At 48.0% G+C, this 15020-nt stretch overlaps 5 protein-coding genes and 3 non-coding genes across 8 annotated transcripts; 2 read left to right on the top strand and 6 right to left on the bottom strand.

Annotated features, from left to right (window-relative positions):
- Positions 1-1576: 1576 nt before the first annotated feature.
- Positions 1577-3449, bottom strand: BKA67DRAFT_685758 (uncharacterized protein). The gene is made up of 4 exons (XM_046109011.1): positions 2868-3449; positions 2594-2723; positions 2066-2533; positions 1577-1970 (listed from the first exon to the last, which is right to left on the bottom strand). Exons 1-4 carry the CDS (start codon positions 3180-3182, stop codon positions 1615-1617), a joined length of 1269 nt encoding a protein of 422 aa, XP_045963314.1. The 5' UTR covers positions 3183-3449; the 3' UTR covers positions 1577-1614.
- A 905-nt stretch (positions 3450-4354) lies between these two features.
- Positions 4355-5826, top strand: BKA67DRAFT_7523 (alpha-ketoglutarate-dependent sulfonate dioxygenase). The gene is made up of 2 exons (XM_046109413.1): positions 4355-5518; positions 5569-5826. The coding sequence occupies exons 1-2, from the start codon at positions 4605-4607 to the stop codon at positions 5690-5692; spliced, it is 1038 nt and encodes a 345-aa protein (XP_045963313.1). The 5' UTR covers positions 4355-4604; the 3' UTR covers positions 5693-5826.
- Positions 5827-5966: 140 nt separating this feature from the next.
- BKA67DRAFT_t6 lies at positions 5967-6061 on the bottom strand. The gene has a single exon. It is a non-coding gene; the product is annotated as a tRNA-Leu (tRNA).
- A 1280-nt stretch (positions 6062-7341) lies between these two features.
- Positions 7342-7905, bottom strand: BKA67DRAFT_652430 (uncharacterized protein; the record flags this gene model as incomplete). Its single annotated transcript, XM_046106168.1, has 1 exon — positions 7342-7905. The coding sequence occupies one exon, from the start codon at positions 7903-7905 to the stop codon at positions 7342-7344; it is 564 nt and encodes a 187-aa protein (XP_045963312.1).
- Positions 7906-8435: 530 nt separating this feature from the next.
- On the top strand, positions 8436-8527 carry BKA67DRAFT_t36. Its single transcript has one exon. It is a non-coding gene; the product is annotated as a tRNA-Phe (tRNA).
- A 625-nt stretch (positions 8528-9152) lies between these two features.
- Positions 9153-9251, bottom strand: BKA67DRAFT_t5. The gene has a single exon. It is a non-coding gene; the product is annotated as a tRNA-Arg (tRNA).
- A 411-nt stretch (positions 9252-9662) lies between these two features.
- On the bottom strand, positions 9663-10806 carry BKA67DRAFT_652429 (late sexual development protein; the record flags this gene model as incomplete). The annotated part of the gene is made up of 2 exons (XM_046106167.1): positions 9663-10406; positions 10471-10806. 2 exons carry the CDS (start codon positions 10804-10806, stop codon positions 9663-9665), a joined length of 1080 nt encoding a protein of 359 aa, XP_045963311.1.
- A 2490-nt stretch (positions 10807-13296) lies between these two features.
- BKA67DRAFT_589357 (heterokaryon incompatibility protein-domain-containing protein) lies at positions 13297-14518 on the bottom strand (the record flags this gene model as incomplete). Its single annotated transcript, XM_046104448.1, has 2 exons — positions 13297-13315; positions 13359-14518. 2 exons carry the CDS (start codon positions 14516-14518, stop codon positions 13297-13299), a joined length of 1179 nt encoding a protein of 392 aa, XP_045963310.1.
- Between the last annotated feature and the right edge of the window lie 502 nt (positions 14519-15020).

The raw sequence follows: 15020 nt of genomic DNA, 5'->3' as shown, positions 1-15020 counted from the left end.
CAATGCGTCCCGGTAGTCCGAAGATTGACTGAATTCCTCCATTCGCGAACCATATGCTTGTCATGTTTCAAACCCAGCTTCCTTATGTCGATCTTCTCCTTGCGTCGCCGATTGCTTGTGATTATCGCGTTTCACAGCCAACTGTCCACTTCGCCGTCGAGAGCTGAAGCGTTGGCGTTGAATACACCAGTTTCTCAACCCTCTGTACTTTGGGGAGGAGATGCCTAATTAATGTGAGAACTCCAGATCTTCATAAACCAGGTCAAATCTACACCGTCCCTGATACATCTCCATCCTGGGGCAACCATGCACCGAGGCTCGTTTTCTGCGCGGATCGAAAACCAATGCACTGTATCATGTAAATACTTTTGATTTTGACTTCTGCAGATAATATTAATACTGATAATAGTGACCGAACTTGGGTGAGTGACCTCTTCAGGGTGTATTATATGACGTAGACTACCCGTTCACAATGACATGTCTTAATTATATACAACACTTTTTACACATTCAACTGTCTCGGAAAAGCGCCTGAACGTATAGTTTACCTTGGAAACAAGCTGGTAAATAATCAACATGCATAATCGTGTCCCCAACTATGTGCCTCCAAACTATGAGAGCCATTTCAAGACAAAAAATCGCACGAGTGGTAGCACTAGGTGCATACCGTGCAGCAGTTGTTGAAGTACATGATAACAGTGATAGTGTGGGGATTCCAGTCGACTCTCCCAGAATTAAGATGCAAATCTATGTTAATGAAGCATCACCTGGCATCTCGTCCGACGTTCGCCAGTCTCCATCACCTAGCAACGCTGTATAGTCTGTCGAGGCCAACCGAGCCAATGAAAGACGTAACATTTAAGCATCCAAGTCGATGGCAAAGGCTGTCAGCAACTTGGCTTACTCGGGTCTGGACCAGCAAGGGGGAGGAGCAACCTAGCCATGATGCTATGAGGGGGCGGCCTAGAGGAGAGCACTGAGCAAGCGTGCAAAATGGGAAAGATGGAACAGAAGCCACTTGATCCTACCGACAAGTGCTCGACCTTCAGTTAGCGAGTCAAAGTCTACTGTACATTGTGGCCAATTATAAATCAACAACACACCAGCAACTTCCGTCTCGTGCTGTACTTCGGGTACGAGGTTCCGTGCTGTAGGAAGAAATGCTCGCACGCTCATGCCAGGCAAATCCCAGTAGCTACCATCTGAATTAAAACCAGAAAGACCCGATAAAAGTGAATCGTCTGTCTTTTATGCGCGACCCCTTCGATCTGACACGGGAACCGGGATGCTAACTCGGACAGCAGGTCTTATCATTATTTTACAACCATGTGCAAGAATGCATAATTTTCTCAGTTCAGCCCCGGCGAAGTTCATCAAGAGAATTACCAACAATGCTCACGATAATCGAGACCAGATGCTTTGCTTGGGATGGCTAGTACTCTGAATAGATATTTCGGGGCCGAATCATTTGATTTCAATATCATGGCATATGTATTTTAAGCCTTTTGCTGTTGGGGTGCCCATTGAGAAGAAGATTATATTTACTTTTAGTTAATTAAGGTATAAGATATTAATTGGGCATCAGCCTTGAAATTGCTCCACATCGTAGCTCGCTTAAATGTTGCCGCCATTGGTGAAAGTACCACAGGGTCCAGTGCTGAGGATGTAGGCGCTACTTGACCCCGAGGTGGTGGAGAATATAGGGATGGCTGAGTTCGGGCTACAGGTGGTCGCAGAGATAAACCAGCATGAGTTGGCGTAGAAGGAACCAGCGCAGAAGGTCGAACTCGTCTGGCAAGCTACGCAGCAATCATAGGCGCTGCTTGCGGAACCAACCTGGAAGTTGTACCCGGAACGGCGGATTTCGATCTGCTGCACAGTGTTACCGCCGTTGGCTGTGACGAGCATGTTTGATGCTCCGCATGCCTCGTAATAAGGTGTGGCGGCCGGTACGACGGACTCCACGGTTGCTGCAAACATATTTTGTCAGCACTTGTCCACTCGAGCCGCTAGGAATGTGATTTGTCCGTAAAAGCTGAATAGGTGAGGTCAGTAGTTGACTTACAGGTAGATGTGACGGTGGCCGTAGTTGTAACGTCTTGAGTAGTTGTGGTGGTAACGGTAGTGAACTCGCTCTCAGTCGAAGTGATCTCCGCGGGCACCTCAGTGCTAGTTGACGTTTCGGTAATTGTCAACGTAGCTGTGTCGGTGGAAGCCGACAGAGTTGTTGTGGCCGTCGGAGCACTGTCAGTGCTGGTGCTGGTCACAGTCGCGGTGACAAAGGAAGTCTTGACGCAGTCCACAGATGCGATATAAGCCGCGGGCGAGAAAACAGGCCCACTGGGTCCAGCGCTGCACTTCTGAGATCCCTCGGAGCCACCGTCTCGCTTGGCAACATAATCGGAATTCTCAAGGATAGGTGTGAAACCAGCGGGGGCAGACACAGTGCTTGTGCTTGTGCTTGTTGAGAACACTGTCGTAGTTGCTGTGTCTGTCTCGGTAATAGTGTTGAAGTCTGTGATGGTGGATGTGTCTAGAAACGTGTTAGTAATGCAAGATTCAAATTGTCGATTGCAGGCTGGCTTGGCCTTACCCGTTGAAGTCAGTGTCACTACATCGGTATCCGTGTTCGCAGTGACTGTTATAGTGGTAGGAACAGTCTCAGTGGCGGTAGTGGTATCAGGCGAAGGAGTGATGGTCGAAGTAACTTCAGCCGAGGAGACCTGTGATACAATTAACCCGCTGCCCAATAAAAAGGAGAAAGAGAAAAAGACCGAGTCGGAAATACTGGCGCCTCAGCCATTGCTGGATGACATGCTGTCACCAGCGCCCAACGACTTATGCGGACAAATTTATTCAGTACTCACCCATTCGGTAGCAGTCAAGGTCACCGTCGTGGTCCAAGACGAGGTGGGAATAGGATAAACTGAAACAGAATCATATTGACTGGTGCATGCGTTATCCGGCGAAGCGCTTGATGGGGCACTTTGCGAGTAGGTGCTAGAACTGTTTGTAGAGGCACTTTGCGAGTAGGCTTTAGAAGTGCTCGTCGAGTTGTTGGTGCTGGAGGACACGCTGGCGGCTGAGTAGCCTGGCAGGACACTGGATTTCAAGCCACATTTTGCAGCAAAGGAGCGTTCGCTCAAGGCGAGTAAAAGAACGAGAGACTTGACGGCGGCCATTGTAGTTATCACTGAATGAGTGCAAGTGATCAAAGGATCAGAAAGAGTGTGGTGATGTGGATGTCTTGGCCCAGGGTATCAAGACAACAGCAGTGGACAATACCCTTGCTTTATATTCTGAGCATTGAATCAGCCTCATGAGTTGACCACGACGGTATGGAGAAGGCCTGAGGACTCTTTGGGTCTAGGTTTCTTCATGGCAGCAGCTGAAAACCAATGGCCGTAGTATATTGACCAATGATCTGATTTCAATCTTATACGTGCACGATGCCAGCAAGGATTATAGTTAGATATCAATCAGGGGTCAGTTCAGCTTGCGGGTCTACTATGTGGGGTACGGATCCGTACCCAGCGCAGATCAGGCTTAGTTAGAGCTATGCAGCCTAGGCTAGCTTCTTCAGAAAACCGACCGCTAACCGAAGCAACGAACAAGCGCCTATTAGGAAATTACCTTGCGAGAGTAGCCTTCATAGCCTTCATAGCCTGCGTTGGCGCCGTAGCGAAGTTATTCCTATATGTTGCAACTTGCCGCTCCTTTCTTTTCTGGCCCCACCCCAGGTTCCAGGTCGACTCCCGCTTGATTATGGCTGTATGTAGTATCATTCAACCAAAGCCAGGAATCCATCAGGCCGCGCGTTAATTCGACTCATCGCCCTGAAAGTAGTACTGAGCGATGCATATAACCATTTTTCCAACGACATTTTAGTAACGCATGCCAAGAGGTTATTGGTCAAATAATGGATTGACGAGCTCGTGCTCCGAATCCTCGAACGCGATGTCCATCGTAACAGGCCAAACACATAGGTCCGTCGACTTCAGCATAACGAAAGATTCGGGGGAAGCTATTTGAAAAAGAAAAAAAAGCGATGTGATTTAGAGATGTCTCGATATAGCATGAGTAGATCTTGTGAAGAGCTACCATGGTCCGGGGAAATTTAGTCTATAGCAGCACATCAATGCCTCATACCATCTTCAAGCCGGTGTCGTCACGCTCTTTAGTCAGCACTCTGTACTCACTCGGCTATGGGCTCCGACACACTTCGCAAAAGCGTTCCTCCTTTCCGAAATGATTAGCCCAATAATTCGCATTTTGAAGGGTTATGTCTTTGTGAGGAGATAAGAGAATACAACAAATACGTGGGGTCGATTCATGCCTCGTCCTCCACTGTGGGGATGGAAATGTTGGCGAATCAAGACCTCGAAAGGTCAACATACCTCATCGCTTCCGCATATTGCGCTATGCGTAGTTCGAGGTTAGAAGATGGTGAATGACCACTCAGAGGTGGGCGCGTCCACGCCGCCGTGATCAAACCGGATGCTCAGTCGGATGATGGCGATTTATAAATATGACACGGCCATCTTGAAGTGGCCTTCCCATTATTCGAAACATACACCACCGGTACTACTATTCGAACGGAGAATATGGCACATCTGGAGTCTCGCAAACACATTTCGCCCGACTCGGGTTTTCCGATAACACTTCACCCGAAATTCTCGGAAAAGATCAAACACCACACACCAAGCGAGGAACCTCGAAAGGAGATAATCCCTGATAAGGACCGTGCATCCTACGCCGACCCTGAAAAGAAAGCGTTGTTCTCTGTCGCCAAGCGGGCTGATTTGACAGAATCGATCGGCACTGTTCTTGAGAACGTCCAGCTCTCCCAGCTGTCACCTCAGCAACTTGATGAATTGGCACTTCTCGTCAATGAACGCGGTGTTGTATTCTTCCGAGACCAAGATCTGACCACGGACAAGCAAGTTGAGCTTTTCGAGCACTATGGTATTCTCGACAGGCATCCTGCACAGAAAGATGCAAAGCATGTCATTATCCGTGGAAGCAAGGAGGATCACCGCGAGGTCTTGAAGTATACTCCCTGGCCATCCGGTGACTTCCACGCGGACACGTCGTTTGAGATCAACCCGCCGTCATACTCCATGTTGCGTATGGAAGAGCACCCGGACCTTGGAGGAGATACCGCCTGGGTGTCTGGCTATGGGCTGTATGATACACTAAGCAAGGCAATGCAACGGTTCATTGACGGGTTACACGCCGTGCATACCTCGCGATTGCAGTACGATACCATTCTAGACCTCTGGGGTGTCGGGCCTAACCGGCCTCCTGTGGACTCCCATCATCCTGCTGTGAGGACACATCCGGTCACTGGACTCAAGGCCTTGAATATCAATCCTGGCTTTGTTACCTCTTTCGCCGAGTTGAATAAGGTCGAGTCGGACAAGTTACTCGACTTCTTTCAGTACCACATCCATTCTGCCGACGACCATTACGTCAGATGGAAGTGGACTGTAGGCAGTGTAGCAATGTGGGACAACAGGTAATGTCTTGAACGCACAGATCCCGGGCAGTATGGCTAATCAAAAACAGGTGTGTATTACATCGTGTAATTCCAGGTAGATATGAGGGCAACCGGAGAGGAATTCGAACGACTGTCTTCGGCGAGAAGCGTGAGTTGGCTTTGCCTTACCAAGAACCTCGCTACACTGACTGATTTTTACCAGCTTATTTTGATTCCTCGAGTGAAAGTCGCTATGAGCGAGAAGATCGGTTGAAGCAAAACAATCAAACAGAGGAAGCTCAGGTGCAAAAGGAAGTGGTCATCAACACATCAGCATAAGATTTCTTGGGAAAGCTCAGAGAGCCCGTACTAGGTAGGCCAAGGGACATGTTACTCCAGAATGTTATGACGAATATATTTCCTCAAATTGGCAAAAGCATGTGAGACCATAGTCTAGTCTTGACTATGATCTTACAGTTCTTAATCTTGATGAGAGTGGGATTCGAACCCACGCCTCAATGAGACTAGCAATGAAGGCTTTGAACCTGAAGCTAGCGCCTTAGACCGCTCGGCCATCTCACCTATGATTGGTTGTTGAGTGTGAGAGTTGGGAAGAGAATATAACGCATACACACTCTTGGTGGAGAAAAGGGTGGAGTCGGAGAATTTTGGAGTTGCGCCTGTCGGCCACTCCCGATAGCCAGCTAAAAGACGTGCACTGCAAATAATGAAATGGTTAATGAAATCGAACAATGGTTGCATATTGGCAAATAAAACCGGTATGCAAAGCTGAAGTTACAGGCGAGGTTGCTCGGAAGTCTCCATTCATTCGAAGGTTGATAGCACACCATCACCGTGGCATTCATAGAGACGAGGATCGATGAGCCATCTCAGCAGAACATGCCGGCAGGTCTGAGGTTACCATCGAGATCGTCAACGTTACTTGTAATCATGTCCCTGACAGTACAATGGAGAATATGCACCATACATTTCGCTTATTTAAGAATGGCTCTATCGTTCTCACTCATGTCTCCCACTCAGCCGACCCACTTGATGTGCAAGTCTTCATATATGTCGCGAATATTCACTGAGATCATCGAGCATGATGCAATTCCGTACGGAGGGAGGCAAGTATTGGGAGCGGAAGGAGTATGATAATGGTCCCCCTCCCCCATATTATGCAAGTCGTTTGCCCTCTGCTGCGCCCAGCATGGATGCACTGCGTAAAAATTTCTGTTTAGAGGACACTGACCGGCCAGCAAGAGGGAGGAGACGGACCTTCCCATTGTGAGCAGATCCGCCACTGCCAAGAGTACAACAAAGAGGGCGTTCAATCACATATTACTCTATGAGATGTGAATTGTCACTTTTGCTCTCCAAAGTCCCAATCAGTTAATGACGGAGACCGGAACTCCAGATCAAGCACGATCGGAGAACGTAGGCTTCATGAAGACGACACCGAGAGATGAAGGCTGCGGAATTTGTCTAACACCACTTGAGCCTCGCTTTGACCCACGATGAAGGTTTATCCGAGATGAACTCCGCGGCGGAAGGTATTTCCATAATATTACCATGTTCTCAGAGTCTGTTACCTGCTGAGACCGTGTAACATTTGCTCATTCCAACCACAGGACAGTTCTGGTGGCTATGCTCGCAATCCAAACTAGACATAATGTTTTAGCCAAACCTTTCGAAGTGCCATTCGATACCTGCCAAACTGTGTACCACTTTCGCCAGTACAGGGATGCTTACCGCAAACTTTTATCACAGGAGGCAAATAAGACTCATGTCGACAAAATTCATACGGCTAATCGTCTCCTGCAATGATGAAAGCCTGATTTTGTGTTGGGGTTTGTAGAACATCATCGTCTCTCCGCTACAGCCAACATCTCATACTCCAATAACCCACTCTCTTCATCAGGAACTACATTCGTCGACCACCCGTTCAGCCCTGAGAAACACTGTTCGAACTCAGCCCAATCACATTTGGGACCAAGATAAATCACCGTATCCAATGCGGCATCAGTTGAAAGCGCATATGACTGCAAGTATCCACTGACCAAATCTGGGTTTCGAGGATACACGAACATCAAAGCGGACGCATCAGCCGCGCGTGGTGATAAATCCCATGTGCCCTTGACGGAAGAGTGATGCTGTTCCGGGAGAAACTTGTTAAGGGAGGTTGATACCGACTGTTGAACCTCGATGCCTTCGATGGACAATATTGCTCCTGCTGATGTGGACCATTTCTCAAGCAGTAGTGCTTCGAGGAGACCGGAGCCACTGCCGATTGAAAGCACAAGCCTCCCCGCTTCTGCACCAACTCTGATCAAAGTGATGGTTAATTTGTCAAGCAGCGTTGATGAGAGACTTAGGCAACAGTCCGGATGGCGAATGGGCTCTTTGTTCACCTGAACTGCAGCCATTGAAGTATGTGATTTGTGTTGTAGATGTGAACAGGTGGAAAGATGATCAGTGAATGGGGGTCTTATGCAGCAAAATAGCTGGCTTGCAGTATCCGCTTGTTGCCACAATCACCAATCTGAGTATTTGAAAGTCTAGCCAATGTCGGAACCACTAAGGAATGCTTAAGGTTAGACAGATATACAATCATTGATAGATATTGGCTGTCATGAGTTGTCAAGTTGTAAATACTGCTGCAAGCGACTGGCTCAGGGATGCGTAGGCCACTAATGTGACAAAGTGGGCATACTGTACCAATCTTTTGTCTAGACTAGCGCTACACATGTGGGTGATCCTGCACGCAAATATTGCGTCTACTCTTCACATTTCTCGTCACCAACCTGAGCATAACTTGCATGACGGACTTGTTAACTTCAACACTGGGTTCTAGGTGAACTCAAACAAATACTACTAATGTATTCACTGATACATTGGTCTATCCCAACCAATTATGTGATTCTGAGACCAACTCAGAATTCATCACGAACACTAAGTCGCTTTAGCTCACTTGGGAGAGCGCCAGACTGAAGCCTCAACTTCAGTTGCGAAATCTGGAGGCACTGTGTTCGATCCACAGAAGCGACATACGCATCACATTTATTCTTTTTTATCCGATATTTCGGTTTTCTTTTGCACATGCATGTAATTGTTCGGTTTCCCGGCAAGTTGGAGAGTCAATGAGGGCCACAATAGTTAGACTACCATGTTAAGCTGTTGTGAGAGTGACCATGCATGATAGATATCGTATTCATTGGCAATGGATTCACTGTAAATATTGTTAATAGACCACTCGTTTGAGTTCTCATAATCATGCTGTTGCCATCATGGAGTATTCTTCTGCCTGTAACGGTAATCTTACCTTATGCAACTAAGCAGATTTCAAACATAATCTGTCAAATGAGCATTCACACCGTTTCATCAACGAATATGAGAACATGATTATGTAGTCTTATGACGCTGTATACCCAGAGGCCTTTCAGTTTCATAGTGTCATAGTAAACCAGCTGTCTAAGCGATTTAAAAAATCAAGCTTCACAGGATCACCAAATACTCTAATTGGTGACATAATTTGGTGACGGGAAACTGTGTTGTAATGTTTCTTTTTCTGGTATGGCAGCTGCCCAAGAGGCACCAGAGGAGAGAGAAATAAAAAATCCCCAACCCGAATGCCAGTTTCAATCACATGTGGGCGGCTAGAGGGCAAAACGTTAGGTCTGCCTGGGGATCGAACCCAGAATCTCCTGATGCCGTACTGATTACTCGAAGAGTAGCTCGTAGTCAGACGCAATGCCAATTCTGCCAACAGACCTCGTTGTTGCAAATCGTGTTAATGCAGACCATGTAGGCAAAACATCAAATTTTCACTGCCTAGCGGGGGTCCTGGTGACGAGATTGGATGGTGGGGTTGGGCGCCAAGTAAACCTAGTATACTGGGTCGAATCAGTGGCTCTTCACGAAACAATGCCTTGAATTCCGTCAAATGAATTATCTGTATCAGTAGAGTAAGTAGAGAGGCCTGCATCAGCCCTCAAATTCGTTGCTGGTCTAGAGTTGACGTTGACCTAGTACTTTCAACAAGGACAGATCATACTCAGGGACGATAAATTCGTGCTTTTGCCCCGTTTCCAGCTCGCGATGAAATGATGTGGTTATTATTGCATTACATAGTATTCTATATCCCGTACGCCTCCAACTCATTCCTATTACACTAAATGGTCGTTCAGTATCCGTGTAACATCTCATTAACCTCGATTAGTCCTGGCGCTGCCAAAGTGTTAGCAGGCACGTCATCCGCGTCTGCGAATTTAGATGAGTTCGTCAAAGCGGCAATGCTAAGACCCTCCATGATGTTCCCTGCGTACGGGAATTTGGCCTCGAAACTGATCATACTACCGAAGCCCTGAACATTGCTGATTGGTTCTGAGATCGGAATTTGTTGCCCCGTGAGATATGTGATGAAAAGCCCTTCCTCTTTGATATCTCCTACAGCCAATCCGGATTGACTGAGGTCGGCTGCGAAGCTCAAGGTCATGTCTTTGGCCTCCGGTTTTGTGAGAACCTGGAGCTGCGGTAATATTGGTATAGGAATGGCATTGACGTCAAACGGGCACGACACGATGAACTGCTGCAGTGCCGAGTATGCGAATGCTCCGGTATTCGTCGTCAAGAATGGTTTGTCGGAAGGCTTGCGCTTCAACATGAATCGATAGAACCCATTCTGCTCCCCTTCTTGGCCAATAATTGAGGCGACTTGACGGATAACACCACCTGCATCACCATTGTCCGCAAATGACTTTTCTGCATCGGCGAGCGTACCGAGAACAACACTCGTGAACGTCACGGCCAGCGACAGTGCCGATTCCAGATCGGTGGTTGGGAATTTGTATTCGCATGGTTCAGGGACGAGCGAAGCATTAAAATGCTTTAACACGTCCTTGGCGCTTATTACATGAAGCTCTTCTTGCTGTGGACTTTGTCAGTATCTATTCCTTCGTGTTGACTGTTTCCATGACTCAAAATTGACTTACAGCTTTCACATTTTTCAAAATCTCTAGTAATGCGCCAGTATTTGCCATCCCGGGAACCGATTGGTAGCCCTCAACATTGTTGGTGATGTTTTCTATCAGAGACGAGAAAAATGCGACTTCGAATTGCTCATTGAAAGCGATGAGTTGGAAATTTGCGATTGCACCCTCGCTCAACTTTGGTGGAGGTGCCTCGTCTGATAGCACGCCGCCCGCTTGTGTCTCGATTAGGAGCAGCTGTTGATCATCAGGTGCTGGGAACCCGTCGTTGGAGGGAATAGCGTAAGCAGTTGCAAGCCGAAGCAGCGCTGCTACACCGATAACACACCGGAGAATCATTGCTTCGTGTTGCTGGATTGACGGGTCTACAAAATGGACGAAGATGGCATGTGGTGACTAGTTATATGCAAACGAAATGCGCACTGTTGCTAGTTGTTTGTGTCAAGGGGGGCGGATGGCACGGGAGTCTTATGAACCGGACGGAGTAGCTATACTCACCTGAAGGGAGGTCGAGCATGGCAGTATACCTGTCTCAGGGCGAAAGGCCCAAGGCGAGGGTAGATAAGTCTCATTACTAGGATACGTGCACTTACTTCGGATGAGCAAGAGCGTTTTAGCTTCACGCGAGAAGGATGTGCGATGGCGAATTCACTCAATGAAAAGAACATCAATAATCCTTGAGGACCTCGAGCAACACGTAGCGAATAATAGTGACAATGCGAAGCGACCCGCGCTCGATATGAGCCAAAAGCTATGCCAAGCACAGAGTCGTTACGTGGGAGCGCTTTACTCATGGACATGGAACGGACACGCTCCGGAAAGCAATAACCAAGGAACACGGATACGTGCACAAGGTCGAAGTGTGCTAACTTAGACAAATGGAAATTGGCACGGAGATGGACCGGGAATCATGATGGCCGAGTCTGAGTGCTCGGAATATGCACCCAAGGGAATTCTCGCTTTCAATGTTGATTGGTCAAACGCTGAAGGGGTGTTTCGCCGGTATATTCAAAGTGCACGGAAGATTCTTGACAGTTGGCGTAGAAAGAAGCTCACTGGAAACAGCACTTCATCGGTAGATGACTGGCGTGTTGTTGACAGCGACGTTTCCAAGGTTAGCCTGGTACGGAGTACGCTGTTACAGTATGGTCCGAGGGGGCCAAGTTTGATGTTGCTACAGCGCTCAACAGCTAACCTTAGCGGCCAGGGTGACCTCCCTAGATGTTTTGAGCCCGGGCGTAGGCCATGCCAACTGAAACCCACCATAGATAAAAGCCTTGCTTTCGCTGATACAACTGATGGAAATTCCAAGGCTAACGTTCGGATGAATCTCACAACAAACCATGGTCATTTTCTATCCGCAGCTCAGCTGTTTCAGTGCTGTTGGTGTCCCCAATTTCAAGACCACGAAAGCCATAGGTTCAGTTGCAAGATGGAAAGGGTTTGCTTTGTAATGTCACTCGTGAGTGATTCTGAGGCGAATTTGAGTCCCTCCTGTTATTTATGAACAGTCCCCTGAAAACATCGTCCCGGTTCCGACTTGGACATCGATCGTCCTGGGGAAGTCGGCGTGAACTGGACTAATGCACACGAATGAAGCTAGGAGCCCCAGGGCTCAGAGACCAGCTACAGCATTCGCCCTATTACTGGTTCATCCACCTGCAGCCTCCAGGTATATGTACACTAGAATTCGACTCCACAAGTCAACCGATTATGATGTTTAAATAGTTCACCAGCAGTGGTCTTTCAATATGGTATCTTGGCAAGGCCTGGTTATCCCTCCGAAAATTCCAGGAGCACGGCTCATTTCAATGGGATGGACAGGTCTTCCAGATCACCGACAAGATTGCGCTGAAACACGCCAAAGACATCACGTCAGACGAGTTCATCAACGAGAGAGCAATATGAACGAATTGAAACGGGAAAGCTTGTGGCTATTAAGATATCCTTACATCCTCTGTCTAAACTACCTAACCTTAGACTTATCAGAAGGATCAATTGTACCGAGTTCGGTAGACCCACGGGGAATAACGACAGTCTCTTATCACCCAATGAGGGAATCATGCTACATCCAAGGTCGGGATACGCGAGTTAATTTCCAAATACAAAACCATGTATGCTCAGTGTATCAAGAATCTAAGATTATAATAAATATCTTTTTCGGGTTGTTTATCTATAGTTGTCGTTGTGATACTGGAGTTTTGGGTGTTAGCTTTGGCGCTCCTGGTTATGACCATCGTGCCCTAGCCCTATGCTCTCAGACTATTCGAATCATCTCTTCGGGCCGTAGCATTTCTTCTTCAGAAAGCTCTCCCTGCATAATCCCCTGAACATAGCACGCGTCGAAAAACTCGTACTCCGTTAGGGTCTGCTTGGTCTGGTATCGCCTTCTTAGGGTGAACGGTATTTTCCCCATGCTCAAAATCCAAACCTCATCACCTGCCTGCATCTCCAGGTGGCCCAAACCCATGAGGCCTGACTCCGTAATGAAGAAGGCCCGGTACATTGTTGAAGCCACCATTGATTCGATAGTATGGTTAGGTCTCCCAGTCTTCATGAACTCAAATACGCCCTGAAGATCTCGATCGGCTATCATAGACGTATAGTTCCAGTCTTTGTCTCTTAGGACATTGTTCAGCATGAGCCTTGCGAAATCCATTTGCACCTTGGTCAATGCCTCCGCTTTGACCATATATTCAGGCTCCAAGTCTACTTGCGGCAGAAAAGCGTACCACCGCCTCATCCTTTCAAGCAGTTCTCCAACATCTTTGGTTCTGTGTTGTTCGTTCTCCACAGCTACGATTCTGTCAACATACGCACCGCTGAGATCTAAAGTCCCCTGCACGTGCTGTACAATGGGGCCTTCGTTCATGCCTTTATTGGCGTTAGACATATCATAAAGACGATAGTCAGTGGTCCAAGGACCGAAATAACCTCGTTCAGATCCCAAGTCGATCACCCAACCAGGGATTCCCGGTGTAGCGTACTTGCAGAGGACTCGAGGACACATTGAGAGCGGCCGGAGGTCCCCATAAAGCTGTATTAGGTCCATCGTGACCGATTCAAAAACCTCTTGTACCGTAAGGCTGTAGTCGCACTTCCCACTACTTGGTAGTGTCTTGTTGTCGTAGAGACTGGACAAGGCATAGATCTTGTCACGTGGATCGGAAGCAAGCCGCCCTCGCCAGCGGCTCAGGATGTGCATCGGGTCTAGTTGCATGTGCACGCCACCCGCGTGGACCCTATATCTTGCATCTGCAAGAGCTTTCACGTATCTGAATATGTCAAACATGACCCACTGCTCATGTTTGCCAAGGCCGGAGGCAATATCCAGCTCCAGGAAGGACTTAAATGTAAAGAAACGGGCAGCGTCTAGGAATGTGTTCCATGGTATTATGAAGGGACCCCAGAAGATATCGGCCTTTCGAGGGAGAACGGCTTCCTGCAAGGTCCATATCCGAGTCCACCAAGTACATTGGTACCGGTGAATGGACCGTAGAGCTTTCAAGAAGCGCTCGAAGTCGGGCCTGGACCTCGTGAAGTTCGGTAATGCCAAATGCGAGCTACCATCCGAGTGCAGGAGAGCATTGATGTAAACCAAATACTCAACTACAGTTGCGGCATCGTTCTCGGGTATATCGTCTCGGATTTCTCCAAGCCAGATAAGTCCGCGGGTACACTTTGAATAGATCTTGCGCATCAGCTGTACTTGTGTCGACTTTTCTTCGTAGTCATTCTGGTTGATACAGAGCTGGTCTATCCACACCGGCCTGTTCTTGCTGCTGGACCGCAGCCGAGTCAGAGCAGCGTAGAGATTACTTGTTACCTCTTGTCTTCGATTCGAGATCTCGATAGAAACGAGATTCGCCTTCGACTGATCGACGTACGCGCCATCCCAAACGTGGTGCGGGCTACCCCAGACGTACGAGAGTGCCTCGTAGATAGGGTCATCCGCAAGTGAGACGACACGGAGCTGGCAGCGTATCGTCGTGCCTTTGTCATCAGGGAGAATATCCAGGATCCTGACCTGATCACCCAAGATTGATTCCATATGGACAGGCGAAAGAGTTCCAGATTACGACGTGCTTGTTAGCTTTAATAGAAGCCATGGCCATCCTTTGGAGATGAGGCGGGGTTTGCTGCAAACCGGCGGAGCAAGACGTTGCATCCAGCTTTAATTGGCCCTCATTCCACTTTTGGAAGTGGGCCTATGCTCAATTGGCCTACTTGGGCCAGAAAACCTCCGTGGATGTTTTAGCTTCTTTGCCATCATTACAACCCACTGCCATGGATGTCGTCCGACTGAGGCCAATGAGGACGTGGATTGGCTGCTCTGGCGCACCAAAGACCGAAGTTGATGTTTTGGCAACAAAAGATGCTACGAGAGGAGAGGCAACTCGGTCAAACTTCGAGGCCGCAAGGTTCTGTAGAATCTAGTGATTTCCCAACCTTTATACGGTCAGAAACTAATTTCTAGATCATGTCTATGAGCATCATTCTCTTATCTAGCCGGTCCAAGTCTCGGTATTAGTGATTTCATTTGTTCGTTTCCT

The sequence above is a fragment of the Truncatella angustata genome, assembly GCF_020726525.1.
Source record: "Truncatella angustata strain MPI-SDFR-AT-0073 chromosome Unknown BKA67scaffold_1, whole genome shotgun sequence".
NCBI lineage: Eukaryota > Fungi > Ascomycota > Sordariomycetes > Amphisphaeriales > Sporocadaceae > Truncatella > Truncatella angustata.
This window is presented reverse-complemented; position numbering and strand designations above follow the sequence as displayed.